The sequence below is a fragment of the Ursus americanus genome, chromosome 35, assembly GCF_024610735.1.
Source record: "Ursus americanus isolate L20-20 chromosome 35, mUrsAme1.1.p, whole genome shotgun sequence".
Lineage (NCBI taxonomy): Eukaryota > Metazoa > Chordata > Mammalia > Carnivora > Ursidae > Ursus > Ursus americanus.
Window position 1 is genome coordinate 14161849 of NC_142161.1, and position 19526 is coordinate 14181374.

At 39.2% G+C, this 19526-nt stretch overlaps 1 protein-coding gene across 1 annotated transcript in view; it reads right to left on the reverse strand.

The window, feature by feature from the left end:
• Positions 1–4132: 4132 nt before the first annotated feature.
• Positions 4133–19526, reverse strand: part of EAPP (E2F associated phosphoprotein) — a 29925-nt gene continuing 14531 nt past the window's right edge. The window contains exons 5-6 of the mRNA XM_045802583.2: positions 19415–19525; positions 4133–4704 (exon numbers count right to left, since the gene is read on the reverse strand). Coding sequence (XP_045658539.1) covers positions 4428–4704; positions 19415–19525 — 388 coding nt within the window. The 3' untranslated portion in view covers positions 4133–4427. The remainder of the gene's footprint in view (positions 4705–19414; position 19526) is intronic.

A 19526-nucleotide genomic window follows, 5' to 3' on the forward strand; every position in this document is an offset into this window, starting at 1 on the left:
AGAAAAGGAAATGCACAGGAAAAAAATGTCTGCGATCAGGGCAGGGAATGGGTAGGTCCTGGTTCTAAATAAAATAAAACTACAAAAGTAAAATGTTTAATTAAATTCACATATAAACGTCACTGATTTTTTAATTTAAATCATATACGATTTTCATTATGTTTGAAAATAATTCGCACATTAGATTTTTTGTATTTCTTAAGAATTCCCATGTATGCACAATAAATGTTTAAAAATCATACCAAATCATAAATGAGTCGATATAGTCCAATAATTTCAAAAATAAGGATAATCCATTCAAAAGGTTTTACAAGAAAATTATTCAACACTGGATATGGGTGCATCTTACTATCTGTTATGACAGGGTAGGGTCCTTTTTCTCCCTCCACTCCCTAACTGCCTGTCTTCTTTAGTTCCAAATCACTGATAATAGTAGAGAAAGCCTGAGAGAGTATTCCTGCAAGGGAGGGCTCGGGGTTGAGAGGGCAAAGTTTCTAAGGATTAGGAGGATGAGGAGCTAAGAAGCAAGCACAAATTGTCCCAATAGGATGTACATGCAAACAGACCAAACATAGATACATCCTGGGCCCTTTGAAATATTAAGTGACAGACTTAACCAGCAACAGAGTTCATGCTGTATTTCCATATATACTGGCAGGAGGCCACGTCTAGAAGTAGGTACTCTGGGAGCTAAGAGCAGCTCCTGGGTTACAACCAACAGAAAATAGCAACCTCAGTCTTACAAGCATGAGGTGGATCCTACAAATAATTTAAGGGAGCTTGGAGGTAGAATCTCCCCCAGTCAAGTCTCCAGACGAGTGCAACCTGGCCGACAACTTGATTACAACCTTCTGAGACCCGGAGTAGAGGAGTAAGTTGTACCCACACTCCCAACTCACAAAAATTATGGGGTGATAAATGTGCCATTTTTATGCCACTAAGTGTATGGTCATTTGTTACACAGCAATAAAAACTAATACAGTGAGAAACAGAACAGTTTCAGTGGGATCACCAAACCACAGCCCACGTATTTAAACATTAAACAATTTATGCTTCATTTGAAAGGGAATGGGGGCAGATTAAAACCACAAGTGGTTCTTTAAAGGCTCCTGTGTAGCTTGAACACAGAGATAAGAGAAAAACATTTGTAATTACAAAATGTGAAAGGGCTATGCTGAAAAGCAATGATTGTTGAATCATGTAGATTTCACATTGTAGATAGCATCCTAAGAAAACAAAAGAAAGTATATTCAAAGCTATGCGTTAAAAGTCGAGGTGGGGGCGCCTGGGTAGCTCAGTGGGTTAAGCATCTGACTCTTGATTTCAGCTCAGATCTTGATCTCATGGTCATGAGTTTCAGCTCCACGTTGGGCTCCATGCTAGGCACGCAGCCTACTTTAAAAAAAATCGAGGTGGAAGAACTATCACAGCCCTCTCTGCTTCAAGCCAAAACAGTGCTCACCACCAATTTCCTTAAGTAATATTTCAAGGAATTTTTTCAAAAAATAAGATGACATGGGGCGCCTGGTGGCTGTCTTAAGCATCCAACTCTTGATTTTGGCTCAGGTCATATATGATCTCAGGATCAAGCCCCACCTCAGGCTCAGCGCTCAGCACAGAGTCTGCTTGAGATTCTCTCTCCGCCCCTCCCACCCCCCACTGCTCACACATTCTCTCTCTCCCAAAATATAAAATATAGTAAGAAATAAAGGGACATAAAGAAGAGCTGTACAGTTTAATATTTTACAATACTCAAATATATTATACTCTATTCTTGGATCATTTTAAATATTCTTGTTGCAACATCTTCATGATTACCCTGGGAATTACAATTGCCATCTTAATTTTTTTTTTTAAGATTTTATTTATTTGAGAGAGAGAGCACACAAGCAGGGGGAGGAACAGAGGGAGAGGGAGAAGTAGACTCCCAGACAAGCAGGGAGCCTGACAAGGGGCTCGATCCTGGGACACCAGAATCATGACCCAAGCCAAAGGCAGATGCCCAACCAAACGAGCTACCCAGGCATCCTGCCATCTTAAATTTCTAACAAACTTGGCTTGAACTTAGCTTCAACAGTACACAAAACTCAGCGTCTACACAGTTCTGTCCCTCTCGTTTATGTTACTGCCAGAAATTATAGCTTTATATATTGACTTTCTTTTTTTTAAAGATTTTATTTATTTATTTGACAGAGAGATAGAGACAGCCAGCGAGAGAGGGAACACAAGCAGGGGGAGTGGGAGAGGAAGAAGCAGGCTCATAGCAGAGGAGCCTGATGTGGGGCTCGATCCCATAACGCCGGGATCACGCCCTGAGCCGAAGGCAGACGCTTAACCGCTGTGCCACCCAGGCGCCCCTATATATTGACTTTCTGCCTCATTTTGGAGTCACATTCTGAGTAGGGCATTTTAAAAAAACGTATCTGCCCCAGGTGATCTTCATGTATAAGACCACTGAGAACCTTGCACTAAAGTGGAGATGAGGGTACAGTGGAGGGGTGGTTGTAGGATCTGAGAAGAAAGTAGGGTTTGCAATGACAGTAAGTATGAGAGATCTTCCAAAGCTATAATATGGCAAAAACAAGGTTAAAATAGACTAGTAGTAGTATTCTGTAACATATCATCTAGCAATATGTTGAAACATTTAAAGTATATAAATACAAATATATATATATATATTACCTCCAGATATCAGCATATTACAAAAATCATAAAATATGTTATTAGGACATTGGAAATTCCCTAGAAGCAAAATTTATCATTTTTCTGCCTCCACCCAATTCATATGAACACCACACTATCACTGGTTCCAGCTCTCCTTCTGAGTAGCTTTTAGAAAGCACAAAGGCAAGGCAGTGGGAAGGACATGTTTTCCCTTCTGGAGGTGTATCATTCTCTGAGGGAGTATGGAGAGGTGCCCCCTCAAGCTCTGCTGAGCCCTGACCTCTGTGAGGAATCACTGCTCTAGTCCGGTCTTTTCATTTTATAGATGAGAAAACTGGGACTCAAGGGAACAGACTTGACCAAGGTTAGTGTGATAAAACCTGAATTAAAACATATTTCCTTGGCCACCTGACTGGCTCAGTCAGTAGGGCATGTGACTCTTGATCTCGAGGTCATGGGTTCCAGCCCCACATTAGGGATTACTTTAAAAAATTAAAAAATAGGGGCACCTGGGTGGCGCAGTCAAGCGTCTGCCTTCGGCTCAGGGCGTGATCCCAGGGTCCTGGGATCGAGCCCCACGTCAGGCTCCTCCGCGAGGAGCCTGCTTCTTGCTCTCCCACTCCCCCTGCTTGTGTTCCCTCTCTTGCTGGCTGTCTCTGTCAAATAAATAAATAAAATCTTAAAAAAAAAATAAAAATAAAAATAATTAAAAAATAAAATCTAAAAAAAAAAAACCAAACATATTTCCTGGGGTGGCTGGGTGGCTCAGTTAGTTAAGCATCTGACTTCGGCTCAGGTCATGATCTCAAGGTCCTGGGATTGAGCCTGATGTTGGGCTCTCCACTCAGCAGAGGGTCTCCTTCTCCCCCTCCCCTTTGTGTTCCCTCTCCCTCTCTCAAATAAATAAAATCTTTAAAAAAAATATTTCCTGACTTTATTCCATGCTATCATATCTCTATTAGAATATCAGGACCCTGAGTTTCCTGATGTTTTTAGAAACAGTCCAACCATTCTTTTCAAAAGCACAGATGCCTACAATGCAATTTCCTCCAGCCGACACAAATGATTTTTATATCAATACAAAAAAAGAAAGGAAAAACAGTACCTTGGTTGCTGGCAACAGAAATTCCAGAACAAATGGGGGCACAAGAAGCAGCAACAGGATTTTTAAGTTTAAGGGTGGAGGGTGAAGTTGTTCTTCCTCACCATAAATTTCTATTTACTTTGTTAACTCACTACCTTTAGAATACTGTTACTACACAACCCTTTTAGGGAAAGACCTATATTAATCACTCAAAGCACCTGGCAATATTAACTCCATATAACTGTAACAGTTACTAAATACTGTCACTCCATACTATGAGGTAGAAAGTAAAAATACTTCTTACAGACAGAAGCCACGAAATAGTTTCTAGTTTAATCACACCACGAGTACAACAAAATAAGAAATAACACTCTGAAACAAAGATTACTTATAACTCCAGAACATTTTAATTCTAAAAAGCTTTAATAATAAAAAGCCCCATAGTTTCCAAATGCCCCTCATAAAGGGAATGAATAATCAGTCCCATCAGAGCTGGGGAAAAAGAACTGTAAAGGGGGTGGAGGGATGAAGGTTGACAACCATTCTCTTTCAAAAAGATAAACACTGCGTCCTCAAATAACCGCTCAGAATGTCACTTGATGTGAATAGGCAGGAGGAAAATAACTGTCCATATTGGCCTTATATACTGTATTGGGCAATTAAATGCCAACTTAGGTATTTAAGAATGACTTGCTAAAACATTGAAAAAATGAAAGACTTCGTCCTTGTCATAGACGGCCACTTCAGTGGAACATTCCGTGCACATGACTGGGTGGTAGATTTCTTCCACTTGTGCCTCTGCCTGCTCTGCGGCATCTTCCTGGTTAGACCTCATCTTCTTAGGGCCTCGCCTTTTCTTCCTGTTCTCTGGGATTTTGTATTTTAGAACCTCCTCTTTGTTGACAGAACAATTCATCACAAACATTGCTCTATACTGAGTTTTGTAGGATTCGTGCCTAAGAGGAAAATGAAATGGAGAATCTAGATTTATGTTCTATTTTAATAGGTTATCCATTTAGATTAAAAAAATTTTATTGAAGTATAGTTGACACAGTGTTACATTAGTTACAGGTGTACAACACAGGGATTCGAGAAGTTTACACATTACACTATATTCACAACTGTAGCTACCATCTGTCAACATACAATGTTATCACAGCATCATTGTATTTTATCCCCATGACTTATTCACTCCATACCTGGAAGCCTGTATCTCCCACTCCCGTTCACTCATTTTAGCCATCCCCCACCTTGCTCTCCTCTGGCAACGATCAGTTTGTTCTCTGTAATTATGGGTCTGCTTCCGCTTTTCATCTGTTTATTCATTTGTTGTTTTTTAGATTCTCTGTATAAGTGAAATCACACAGTATTTGTCTTTCTCTGACTTATTTCACTTAGCATAATACCCTTTAGGTCTATCCATGGTGTCACAAATGGCAAGATTCCATCCTTTTTATGGGTGAGTAATATTCTGCTGTGTATATATACCATATTCTCTTTATTCACCAATCAAAGCACAGTTGGGTTGTTTTCATATCTTGGCTATTGTAAATAACACTATAATACACACAAGGGTGCATATATCTTTTCGAATTACTGTCTTCACTTTCTTTGGATAAATACTCCACACTGGAATTACTGCATCATAGGTTATTTCTATTTTTAATTTTTTGAGGAACCTCCATACTGTTTTCCACAGTGGCTGCACCAATTTACATTTCCACCAACACTGCACAAGGGTTTCCTTTTCTTCACATCCTCACCAACACTTTTTATTTCTTGTCTTTTTGATTCTAGCCATTTTGACAAGTGTAAGATGATATCTCACTGTGGTTTTAAATGCATTTCCCTGATGATTAATGATGTTGAGTATCTTTTCATGTATCTGTCAGACATCTGTATATCTATTTCGGAAAAATGTCTGTTCAGTACTCTGCCCATTTTAATCAAATTTTTCGGGTTTTTTTGGTGTTGAGTTGTATCAGTTCTTTACATATTTTGGATATTAATCCCATATCGAACAGATCATTTGCAAATATCTTCTCCCATTTCATGAGCTGCTTTTCATTTTGTTGATGGTTTCCTTCACTGTGCAAAAGATTTTTATTTTGGTGTAGTCTCAACAGGTTTTTTTTGCTTTTATTCCCTTGCCTTAGGAGACATATCTAGGAAAATGCTGCTATGGCTGATGTCAAAGAAACTACTGCCTATATTTTCTTCTAGGAGTTTTATGGCTTCAGGTCTCACGTGTAGGTCCTTAATCCATTTTGAGTTTATTTTTGTGTATGGTGTTAGAAAGTCGTTCAGTTTTCCCAGCACCATTTATTGAAGAGACATTTTCCCCATTGTATATTCTTGCCTCTCTATATAGTTAAAATTTGAGAACACAAAAAACTTACTGAAATACAACCAACATAAAAACATGAGAACAAAATGGGAAATTTAAAGAAATGTTAAGACTTATTTTAAGAATAGGAAAAAACTTAACAGAGAATAATTTAAAGAATGAATATATCCTCTTTTCTACTGCTTTAAAAGTAACTTTTATCTCTGAGAAAAAATTTATTTGCTCTTCAAAGTTAGACAAAAGTTACTGGAAACATGAGAGCTAATGTTTAAACAATCTTTGACTGTCTTTTCACACTGTGGCCTGAAATTCTGCCCTCCTCTCATTACAGGTGGTACCACTCTTGGAGCACCTGGGTGGCTCAGTCAGTTAAGCATCTGCCTCTGACTCAGGTCATGATCGCACGGTCCTGAGATCAAGTCTCACATCTTTGCTCAGCAGGGAGCCTGCTTCTCCCTCTGCCCCTCCCCCTGCTCACGTTCTCTCTCTCTCCCTCTCTTTCAAATAAATAAAATCTTTAAAAAAATTAAATTTAAAAAAAGTGGTGCTATTCTTGTCACCATTTTAGTAAACGCTACAGTTTTAAAAGCTTAAGCTTCTGACTTCACAATGTGCACTCTTGGCTTTACTCCAACAGTCTACAGAAAAGATAATGCTTCATTTGTTCTCCTCATATACTCGATATTTTCCTACTTCCTTCTCCATCTAATAAGTTGGTTTTCCCCCCTTAAGCCTCATACACAGAAATATCTATCTGGCTAACCACAGCGAACTCAAGTTATACTTTCATTAATTCCAAATGTTGATCTCCACCACCACCACCACCACCCACCAAGAATTTAGACTATGCAAGCTGGTACTTCTCCAAGTAAGACTATAAAAATTTCATTTATACTCCACTGGATTGGAATCCTGTATTAACATGGAATACAATTTTTACCAAGGCCAATTTCTATTGTTACATCATGAAACAACTTCTTTTGAGTACAGGAACTCTACAATAACATGGCTTAATTTGGAAGAGAAACAACTTAAGTACAAAGACATTTTACTTTTTCTGCATTTCGTAAGTATGCTCTAAGTGTCAATTTATATACAAAAAGCTTAAGAGTTCATAAGGAAAACACAAAATTTAATTGTTGCAGATGATCAAAAACCTCAAGCTAGCTAATAAACTATATCTGGCTATTCATTAGTTCCTGGAACAAACTCATCACCTGCATCATCACTTAGTTTCAGTTAACTTGATTTAAAACACGGACTAAGCTAGGCATTTATAAGGCTACCAGAAAGAGGAAAAAAAATAAGGAAAAAGGAAAAGAGTGAGAGTATATTTGAATAAAAGAATGAAGGAGGGGTGCCTGGGTGGCTCAGTCCATTGAGTGTCCAACTCTTAACCTCAGCTCAGATCTTCATCTTAGGGTCATGAGTTCAAGCCTCGCATTGGGCTCTACTTAAAATAGAAGTGGAGCCTACTTTAAAAATTTTTTAAAAAGAATGAAAGAAAAAAACACATGATCATCTCAACTGATTCAGAAAAAGCACTTGATGAAATTCAACACCCATTCACGGTAAAAACACCCCATAAACTAAAAACAGAAGGAAACTTCCTCAATACAATAAAGGCCATATATGAAAAATCCACAGCTAATATCATATTCAATGATGAAAGACAGAAAATTCTTCCTCTAAGATCAAGACCAAGACTAAAAAGTCCTCTTTCACAACTTCTAGTCAACATAGTTCTGGAAGTTCTAATTAGAGCAATTAGCTAAGAAAAAGAAATAAAAGGCATCCACACTGGAAAGGAAGAAGTAAAATTATCTTTGTTCACAGATGACATGATTATATTTTTTTTTCTTTTAATTTTGAGAGGGAATCAGAGAGGGAGAGAGAGAGAAGACCAGAGGGGAAAGAGAGAGAGACAGAGAATCCCAAGCAGGCTCCACATCCAGTGCAGCCCAATATGCGGGGCTCAATCCCACATCCTGAGATCATGACCTGAGCCAAAATCAAGACTCAGAAGCTTAAACTAACTGAGCCACCCAGGTGCCCCAATGACATGATCTTTTATGTAGGAAACTCTGAAGATTGCACAAGAAACTATTAGAGCTAATAAACTAATTCAGCAAAGTGGCAGGTACAAAATCAACACACAAAAATCTGTTCATTTCTATACATGAGCAATGAATGACCCAGAAAGGAAAACAGAATGGAGGTTGCCATAGGCTGGGGCAGAAAGGGGTGGAGAATGGGAATTTTGTCTAATGGGTACAGAGTTTCTATTTGGAATGACAAGAAAGTCCTGGAAATGGATTGTGGTGATAGCTGCACAATATTGTGAAAGTAGTTAATGTCACTGAATTGTACACTTAAAATGGTTAAAATAGGAAACAAGAGTACCCAACTCCTGCCACTCCCATTCAACACTGTACTGCAAGTCTAGCCAGGGCAAGCAGGCAAGAAAATGAAGTAAAAAGTATCCAAAAAGGAAAGAAAGAGGTAAAACTGTCTCTGTTTGCAGATGACATTATCTTCTACATATACAATCTTACAGACTCCAAAAAACTGTTAAAATAAATATGAAATTCAGGAAAGTTTCAGGATACAAAACCAATATACAAAAATCTACTGTGTTCCTGTATATTAACAGTAAACTATCTGCAAAAGAAATTAAGAGAACAATCCTATTCATGATGCCACCCAAAATAATAAAACACCTGGAAATAAATTTAACCAAGAAGATGAGAAATTTATACAATGAAAACTGTAAGACATTCATGAAAGAAACTGAAGAAAATACAAGTAAATGGAAAAATATCCCACGTGCATGCATCAGAATTACTATTATTAAAATGTCCATACTACCCGAAGTCATTTAGTCAATGCAATCTTATCAAAATTCTAATGGCATTTTTCACAGAAATAGAAAAAAAACCCTCAAATTTGTACGGGATCACAAAAGATCCCAAATAGCCAAAGCAACCTTGAGAAATAACCACAAAACTGGAGGCATCACACTTCCCGATTTTAAACCGTACTACAAAGCTATAGTAATCAAAGCAGTACAGTACTGGCATAAAAACAGACTCACAGACCAATGGAACAGAACAGAGAGCCCAGAAATGAACTCGCGCATACACAATTAACTAAAATTTGACCAGGGAGCCAAAAATATTAAATGCCAGAAAGATAATATTTTCAGTAAATGATTTTGGGAAAACTGGATATTCACATGCAGAAGAAAACCAGACCCCCATCTTACTCCACTCACAAAAATTAACTTGAAACGGATTAAAGACTTAAATGTGAGACCTGAAGTTGTAAAACTACTCAAAGAAAACATACGGAAAAAGCTTGACATGGCTCTTGTCAATGACTTTTTGGATAAGCACAGCAACAAAAGCAAAAATAAACAAGTGAGACTACATCAAGCTAAAAAGCTTCAGCATAGCAAAGAAACCATCAACGAAAGGAAAAGACAACCTATGGAATGGGAGAAAATATTTGCAAATCATGTATCTGATAAGGATTAATCTCCAAGAAACTCATACAACTCAATAGCAGAAAAATAAAATAAAAATTGGCAAAGGACCTGAACAGAGATTTTTCCAAAAAAGATATACAAATGGCCAACAGGTACATGAAAAGGTGTTCATCATCCTTAATCATCAGGGAAATGCAAATCAAAACTATAGTGAGGTATCACCTCACACCTGTTAGCATGGCTATTATCAAAAAAGACAAGAGAAAACAAAAGTGAACCCTTGCGCATTACTGGTGGGAATATAAATTGGTATAGCCACTCTGGAAAACAGTATGGAAGCTCCTCAAAATAATAAAAATAGAACTACCATATGATCCAGCAATCCCACTTCTGGGTATATATCTGCAGGAAATGAAATCACTATCTCAAAGAGATTATCTGCACCCCTACCTTAGCCAGGTGATCAAGGCCTACACTAACAGTCACAAATCTGTTGACTTTTTTGTTGTTGATAGTCTGTGCCCTTGATGTAATATAATGAAAACATCACTTGACCTCTGTGGTCCTCTTCCCAAAAACCTACTGCAGCTTTATTCATAACAGCCAAACATGGAAACAAACTAAGTGTCCATGCATAGGTGAATGAATAAAGAAAACACGGTGTATAGATACAATGGAATACGAGGAAAAAAAAAAAAGGAAATCTGCCATTTGTGAAAACATGGATGAACCTTGAGGGCATTATAAAGTTAAGTGAGACAGAGACAAAAAAAATACTGAATGCTCTCACTTACATGCAAATCAAAAAAAGATGAACTCACAGAAACAGAAAGTAGCCTGGTGGTTGGTGGGGGAAGGGTAGACGAATGAAAACAGTCAGATGGTACAAACTTCTAGTTATAAGATGAGGAAGGTCTGGGGACGTAATAAACAGAGTGTGTGTAGTTAACGATGTTGTACTACATACCTGAAAGCTGCTAAAGAAACTAGATCTTAAAGTTCTCAACACGCACACAAAAAAGGTAAACACGTGAGGTGATGGATGTGTTAAGTAACCTTATTGTGGTAATCGTTTTGCAAAACATTGGCATATCAAATCATCATGTTATACATTTCAAATTACATGTCAATTACATCTCAATAAAGCCAGGAAAAGATTTTAAATTTTTAAATGGTCTAGTTGACAATAAATTGAATACCCAAATGGTATACTCTTTAATGAAAAATTTTTAAAGGTTAAAATAGATTTTATGTGTATTTTATCACAATTTTCTTTAAGACGAGCGTGTTTGACAAATTATGTCATTACACAACATACACGCAGTTTCACTGAATCCTTGTCAGCACTGGTAAGTGCTTTATTAGAAAAACTACTGGTCCCAGAAATTCAGCTAGACAGCTACCAAACCATTCTGAACACCTACGAACTCAACTGGAGAACAAAGAAAAGAATAGGAGCAACTCTATGAACAGAAAAGCAACCACTTTCTGCATGTTAGGGGGTGCAGAGAAGTGAATCTGAGGAGATATATGGGAAGATAGACTAGGCGGGACCTCCGTCAGCTGGCTACCAGAAAGTGACAGAGCAGCAGAGCACAAAACCAGAACTTCTGGAAGTCTGCTCTGGTGAGGGACGTCGTTCCAGTGGCTAAGCAGGGGGTTGGACCCTTGCTGGGACCATGTGGTCTCAGGACCCTCCGGGTCACAGAAAGACTGAGGGTGCCTGAGTGTGGCAGAGCTCTCAGGTATCGAATCAGGGATGCTGGCTGCAAAGAGAGACCCGAGGAGTGGGCTCTCGGCTCGGGGTTGCCACAAACCATGATCCACAGCAGTCAGGCCACTGCTCTACGAGCAAAAATCAGCAGAACCGGGAGACTCCCCTTCCTCCTCTGTGGAGGAGCAGCGCAGGAGCCCGCTGCAGGAACCTGCAGGGTTTGGAGACTCCAAATGGGGCCGTGTGCCAGAGACAGAAACACCGGCTCACGGGCTGGGGCACAGAGTGTGGACAGAGACCAGGGAGACAGAAGTGAGCGACTGCTTTTCTCTTAGGGAGCACTCCTCTGGGGTGGGAGACTGGGAGATCACTATTTTCATTTTTTTTAAATAAATTTTTTAAAAAGATTTTATTTATTTGACAGAGAGACAGCCAGCGAGAGAGGGAACACAAGCAGGGGGTGTGGGAGAGGAAGAAGCAGGCATATAGCGGAGGAGCCTGATGTGGGGCTCGGGATCACGCCCTGAGCCGAAGGAAGACACTTAATGACTGAGCCACCCAGGCGCCCCTACCATTTTCATTTTGATCCTCTAAAGCTGCGGGGAAACCCTTCAGGGAAGAAAGCCAAAGAGAGCAATCGGAGCAGATGACTTAACCTGGCCCCTGGCAAAGGCGGTACAATTCCACCTTTGGCAAAGACATTTGAGAATCAGTGGAACAGGCCCCTCCCCCAGAAGATCAGCAAGAGCGTCCAACCAAGACCAAGTTTACTGATGAATGAGAACTGCAAAACTCTGGAGCTGGGGGAACACAGCACATAGAATCCATGGCTTTTTCTCCATGATTCTTTAGTCTTTCAACTTTAACTTTTTAATTTTCTTTATTTTTCCTTTTTTTTCTTTTTCTTCTTTTTTCTTTGAATTATTCTTATTTCTTTTTTCAACCAACTTCTTATCTTACCAATACCCTTTTTTAAATCTTTTTTAGGGGCGCCTAGGTGTCTCAGTAGTTAAGCGTCTGTGTCTGCCTTCGGATCAGGTCATGATCCCAGGGTCCTGGAATCGAGCGCTGCATCAGGCTCCCTGCTCAGCAGGAAGCCTGCTTCTCCCTCTCCCACTCCCCCTGCTTGTGTTCCCTCTCTCGCTGTCTCTCTGTCAAATAAATAAATAAAATCTTTAAAAAATAAAACAAAATTTTAAAACATTATTAAAAAAATAAAATCTTTTTTAATTTTCATTTTTAGTCATATTCCATCCCTTCATTATATTTAACCTTTTTTTTTTTTTTTAAGATTTTTTATTTATTTATTTGACAGAGTGAGAGACAGCCAGCGAGAGAGGGAACACAAGCAGGGGGAGTGGGAGAGGAAGAAGCAGGCTCATAGCAGAGGAGCCTGATGTGGGGCTCGATCCCATAACGCCGGGATCACGCCCTGAGCCGAAGGCAGACGCTTAACCGCTGTGCCACCCAGCCGCCCCCATTATATTTAACCTTATTTTTGTGTTTATATGTAAGTTTCCTTCTTTAAAATTTTTGGATGCAGTTTCTTCTAACAGACCAAAATACACTCAAAATCTAGTGTATAGGTCTGTTCTATTCACTCACCTGATCACATTTTTCTTCTTTCTTTTTTCAACCAAATTCTTATCAATTCCTTTTTAAAATCTTTTTTCAATTTTCAGTTTTACAGTCATATTCTATCCCTTATTTTTGTATATATATAAGTTTTTCCTTCTTTAAAATTTTGGGATGCGGTTTCTTCTAACAGACCAAAATATACCCAAAATCTAGTATATGCTCTGTTCTATTCACCAGCCTGTTTGTTTTTTTTTTTTTTCTTTTCCCCCGGTTTCGGGTCCTTCTGATTTGTTTAGTGTATATTTCTCTGGGGTCACTGTTACCCTTTTAGCATTTTGTTCTCTCGTTCATCTATTCTCTCAACAAAATGCGAAAACGGAAAAACTCACCTCAAAAAATAGAACAAGAGGCAGTACTGACTGCCAGGCACCTAATCAATACAGACCTTAGTAAGATGTCAGTACTAAGAGTTCAGAATAACGATTATAAAGATAATAGCTGGGCTTGAAAAAAAGCATAGAAGACACTAGAGAATCCCTTTCTGGAAAATAAAATCTAACCAAATGGAAAGCAAAAAGGCTATTAATGAGGTGCAATCAAAAATGGAGACTCTGGGGCGCCTGGGTGGCACAGCGGTTAAGCGCCTGCCTTCGGCTCAGGGCGTGATCCCGGCGTTATGGGATCGAGCCCCACATCGGGCTCCTCCGCTGTGAGCCTGCTTCTTCCTCTCCCACTCCCCCTGCTTGTGTTCCCTCTCTCGCTGGCTGTCTCTATCTCTGTCAAATAAATAAATAAAATCTTTAAAAAAAAAAAAAAAAATGGAGACTCTAACTACTAGGACATATGAGGCAGAAGAGAAAATTAACCATAGAAGACCAAATGATGGAGACTAAAGAAGGTGAGAAAAAGAGAGATAAACAACTACTGGATCACGAGGGGAGGATTCGAGAGAAAAGTGATACCATGAAGTGAAACGATATTAGAATAATTGGGTCCCAGAAGAAGAAGAAAGAGAGAGAGGGGCAGAGGTATATTGGAACAAATTATAGCAGAGAACTTCCCTAATTTAGGGAAGGAAACAAGCATCAAAATCCAGGAGGCACAGAACCCTCCTCAAAATCAATAAAAATAGGTCAGCACCCTGACATCTAATAATTAAACTTACAGATCTCAGAGACAAAAAGAAAATCCTGAAAGCGGCTCAGGACAAGAGGTCTGTAACCTACACAATAGAAACATTAGATTGGCAGCAGACCTATCCATAGAGACCTGGCAGGCCGGAAAGGACTGGCATAATACATTTAGGGTACTAAACGAGAAAAATATGCAGCCAAGCATATTTTATCCAGCTAGGCTGTCATTGAAAATAGAAGGAATCATAAAAAGCTTCCAGGACAAACAGAAACTAAAAGAATCTGCGATCACCAAACCAGCCCTACAAGAAATATTGAAAAGGGTCCTCTAAAGCCCAAAAGTAACACAGACCAGAAAGAAGAGACAATATACAGTAACAGTCACCTTACAGGCATGACAATAGCACTAAACCCGTATCTTTCAATAGTTACCTTGAATGTAAATGGGCTAAATGCCCCAATCAAAAGACACAGGGTATCAGACTGGATAAAAAAGACCCATCGATATGCTATCTGCAAGAGAATCATTTTACACCCAAAGACACCTCCAGATTTACAGTGAGGGGCTGGAAAACCATTTATCATGCTAATAGACATCAACAGACTGGGGTGGCAATCCTTGTATCAAACAAATTAGATTTTATACCAAAGACTGTTAATAAGTGATGAGGAAGGACACTATATCATACTTAAAGGGTCTATCCAACAAGAAGATCTAACAATTGTAAATATTTATGCCCCTAACATGGGAGAAGCCAATTATATAAGCCAATTAATAACAAAACCAAAGAAACGCATTGACAATAATGCAATAATAGTAGGGGACTTTAACACCCCCCCCTCACTGAAATGGACAGATCATCTAAGCAAAAGATCAACAAGGAAATAAGGGCTTTAAATGACACACTGGACCAGATGGACTTCACAGATATATTCAGAACATTCCATCCCAAAGCAACAGAATACACATTCTTCTCGAGTACACATGGAACATTCTTCAGAATAGATCACATCCTGGGTCACAAATCAGGTCTCAACTGGCCAAAAGACTGGGATCATTCCCTGCATATTTTCGGACCACAAGCCTTTGAAACTTGAACTCGATCACAAGAGGAAAATCGGAAAGAACTCAAATACACAGAGGCTAAAGAGCATCCTACTAAAGAATGAATGGGTCAACCAGGAAATTAAAGAAGAATTTTAAAAATTCATGGAAACAAATGCAAATGAAAACACAACTGTTCAAAATCTTTGGGATGCAGCAAAAGCGGTCCAAAGAGGGAAGTACATAGCAATACAAGCCTTTCTCAAGAAACAAGAAAGGTCTCAGGGAGCCTGGGTAGCGCAGTCGTTAAGCGTCTGCCTTCGGCTCAGGGTGTGATCCTGGTGTTCTGGGATCGAGTCCCACACCGGGCTCCTCCACTGGGAGCCTGCTTCTTCCTCTCCCACTCCCCCTGCTGTGTTCCCTCTCTCGCTGGCTGTCTCTCTGTCACATAAATAAATAAAATCTTAAAAAAAAAAAAAAAGAAAGAAAGAAAGAAACAAGAAAGGTCTCAAATATACAATCTAACCCTACACCTAAAGGAGCTGGAGAAAGAACAGCAAATAAAGCCTAAAGCCAGCCGGAGAAGAGAAATAATAAAGATTAGAGCAGAAATTAATGAAATAGAAACCAAAAGAACAGTAGAACAGATCAACAAAATTGGGAGCTGGTTTTTGAAAGAATTAGTAAGATTTTTAAACCCCTCGCCAGACTTATTAAAAAGAAAAGAGAGGGGCACCTGGGTGGCACAGCGGTTAAGCGCCTGCCTTCGGCTCAGGGCGTGATCCCTGCGTTATGGGATCGAGCCCCACATCAGGCTCTTCCGCTATGAGCCTGCTTCTTCCTCTCCCGCTCCCCCTGCTTGTGTTCCCTCTCTCGCTGGCTGTCTCTATCTCTGTTAAATAAATAAATAAAATCTTTTAATAAATAAATAAATAAATAAATAAATAAATAAATAAATAAATAAATAAAAAGAGAAAGGACCCAAATAAATAAAATCATGAATGAAAGAGGAGAGATCACAACCAACACCTAAGAAATACAAACAATTATAAGAAAATATTATGAGCAACTATATGCCAACAAATTAGGCAATCTGGAAGAAACGGATCCATTCCTAGAGACATATGAACTACCAAAACTGAACCAGGAAGAAATGCAAAACCCAAACAGACCCAAAACCAGCAAGGAAATTGAAGCAGTAATCAAAAATCTCCCAACAAACAAGACCCCAGGACCATATGACTTCTCAGGGGAATTCTGCCAAACATTTAAAGAAGAATTAATACCTATTCTTCTGAAACTGTTCCAAAAAATAGAAATGGAAGGAAAACTTCCAAACTCATTTTATGAGGCCAGCATTACCTTGATCCCAAAACCAGACAAAGACCCCACCAAAAAGGAGAATTACAGATCAATATCCCTGATGAACATGATGCAAAAATTCTCACCAAAACACTAGCCAATAGGATCCAACAGCACATTAAAAGGATTATTCACCACGACCAAGTGGGATTTATTCCTGGGCTGCAAGGTTGGCTCAACATCCACAAATCAATCAATCTGATATAATACATTAATAAATGAAAGGACAAGAACCATACGATCCTCTCAATAAATGCAGAAAAAGCATTTGACAAAGTACAGCATTCTTTCTTGATTAAAACTCTTCACAGTGTATGGGGCGCCTGGGTGGCTCAGTCGTTAAGCGTCTGCCTTTGGCTAAGGGCGTGGTCCCGGAGTTCTGGGATCGAGCCCCACATCGGGCTCCTCCACTGGGAGCCTGCTTCTCCCTCTCGCACTCCCCCTGCTTGTGTTCCCTCTCTCGCTGGCTGTCTCTGTCAAATAAATAAAATCTTTAAAAAAAAAAAAAAAAAAACTCTTTACAGTGTAGGGATAGAAGGTACATACCTTAATATCATAAAAGAAATCTATGAAAAACCCACAGTGAGTATCATTCTAAATGGGGAAAAACTAGAGTCTTTTTTTTCCCTAAGGTCACAAACACGGCAGGGATGTCCACTATCACTACCGCCGTTCAACATAGTACTAGAAGTTCTAGCCTCAGCAATCAGACAACAAAAAGAAATAAAATGCGTCCGAGTTGGCAAAGAAGTCAAACTCTCACTTTCTGTAGATGATCTGATACTCTATGTGGAAAACCCAAAAGACTCCACCCCAAAACTGCTAGAACTCATACAGGAACTCAGTAATGTGGCAGGATATAAAATCAATGCACAGAAATCAGTTGCATTTCTATACACCAACAAGACAGAAGAAAGAGAAATTAAGGAGTCGATTCCATTTACAATTGCACCAAAAACCATAAGATACCTAGGAATAAATCTAACCAAAGAGGTAAAGGATCCGTACTCAGAAAACTATAAAATACTCAATTAAGGAAACTGAGGAAGACACAAAGAAATGGAAAAACATTCCATGCTCATGGACTGGAAGAACAAATATTGTGAAAATGTCTATGCTACATAGAGCAATGTACACATTCAATGTAATCCCTATCAATATACAATCAACTTCTCACAGAACTAGAACAAATAATCCTAAAATCTGTATGGAACCAGAAAAGACCCTAAATAGCCAGAGGACTGTTGAAAAAGAAAACCAAAGCTGGAGGCGTCACAATTCCGGACTTCAAGCTCTATTACAAAGCTGTAATCATCACAGTACGGTACTGGCACAAAAACAGACACACAGATCAATGGAACGGAATAGAGAACTCAGAAATCAACTCTCAACTCTATGATCAACTACTCTTTGACAAAGCAGGAAACTATATCCAATGGAAAAAAGACAGTCTCTTCAACAAATGGTATTGGGAAAATTGGACAGCCACATGCAGAAGAAAAACTGGACCATTTCCTTACACCAGATACAAAAATAGACTCAAATGGATGAAAAACCTAAATGTGAGACAGGAATCCATCAAAATCCTTGAGGAGAACACAGGCAGCAACCTCTCTGCCTCAGCTGCAGGAGCTTCTTCCTAGACACATCGCCAAAGGCAAGGGAAGCAAAGGCAAAAATGGACTATTGGCGCTACATCAAGATAAAAAGCTTTTGCACAGCAAAGGAAACAGTCGACAAAACCAAAAGACAACTGACAGAATGGGAGAAGATATTTGCAAATGACATATCAGATAAAGGGCTAGCATCCAAAATCTAAAAAGAACTTATCAAACTCAACACCCAAAGAACAAAAAGTCCAGTCAAGAAATGGGCAGAAGACATGAACAGACATTTCTCCAAAGAAGACACCCATATGGTCAACAGACACATGAAAAAATGCTCAACATCACTCGGCATCAGGGAAATACAAATCAAAACCACAATGTGATACCACCTCACACCAGTCAGAATGGCTAAAATTAACAAGTCAGGAAATGACAGATATTGGAGGGGATACAGAGAAAGGGGAACCCTCCTATACCGTTGATGGGAATGCAAGCTGGTGCAGCCACTCTGGAAAACAGTACGGAGGTTCCTCAAAAAGTTGAAAATAGAGCTACCCCATGACTCAGCAATTGCACTACTGGGTATTTACCCCAAAGATACAAATGTAGTGATCTGAAGGGGCACCTGCACCCCAATGTTTATAGCAGTAATGTCCACAATAGCCAAACTATGGAAAGAGCCCAGATGTCCATTGACAGATGAATGGATAAAGAAGATATGGTGTGTGTGTATATACGCACGCACGCACGCACACGCACACACACACAATGGAATATTATGCAGCCATCAAAAAAATTGAAATATTGCCATTTGCAATGACATGGACGGAACTAAAGGGTATTACGCTTGAAATAAGTCAATCAGAGAAAGAAAATTATATGATCTCACTGATATGTGCAATTTGAGAAACAAGGCAGAGGATCATAGGGGAAGAGAGGAAAAAAATGAAACACGATGAAACCAGAGAGGGAGACAGACCATAAGAGACTCTTAATCTCAGGAAACAAACTGAGGGTTGCTGGAGTGGAGGAGGGCGGGAGGGATATGGTGGCTGGGTGACGGACACTGGGGGGGAAGGGGTTATGGGGAACACTGTGTATTGTGTAAGACTGATGAATCACAGACCTGTACCCCTGAAATAAATAATACATGTTAATAAAAATAAATAAATAAATTGAAAATAAAGAAAAGAAAAACTACTTATAACAGAACTACTATAACCAAAATTATTTATATAAAGATTAGTCATGTAGCAGCAAGGATATAGGAGGATAGAACTTTATCGGAATTCCTAAGCATATACCTCAAAAGTCTATTTCAGATTTAAACAAAGGACCACCAAGTTGTTTTTCATTTTGTGTGTGTTGGGGGGGGTCACCCCTTATTCATTACCTTTGGCAATCAAGACATAGTGTGGTCATGCAGGCAGGGCAATTCAAGACAGCATCACTATTTGGAACAGGCTGCTGTTGATGTGGCCTCTGTATTCCAAAACCATGGTAGC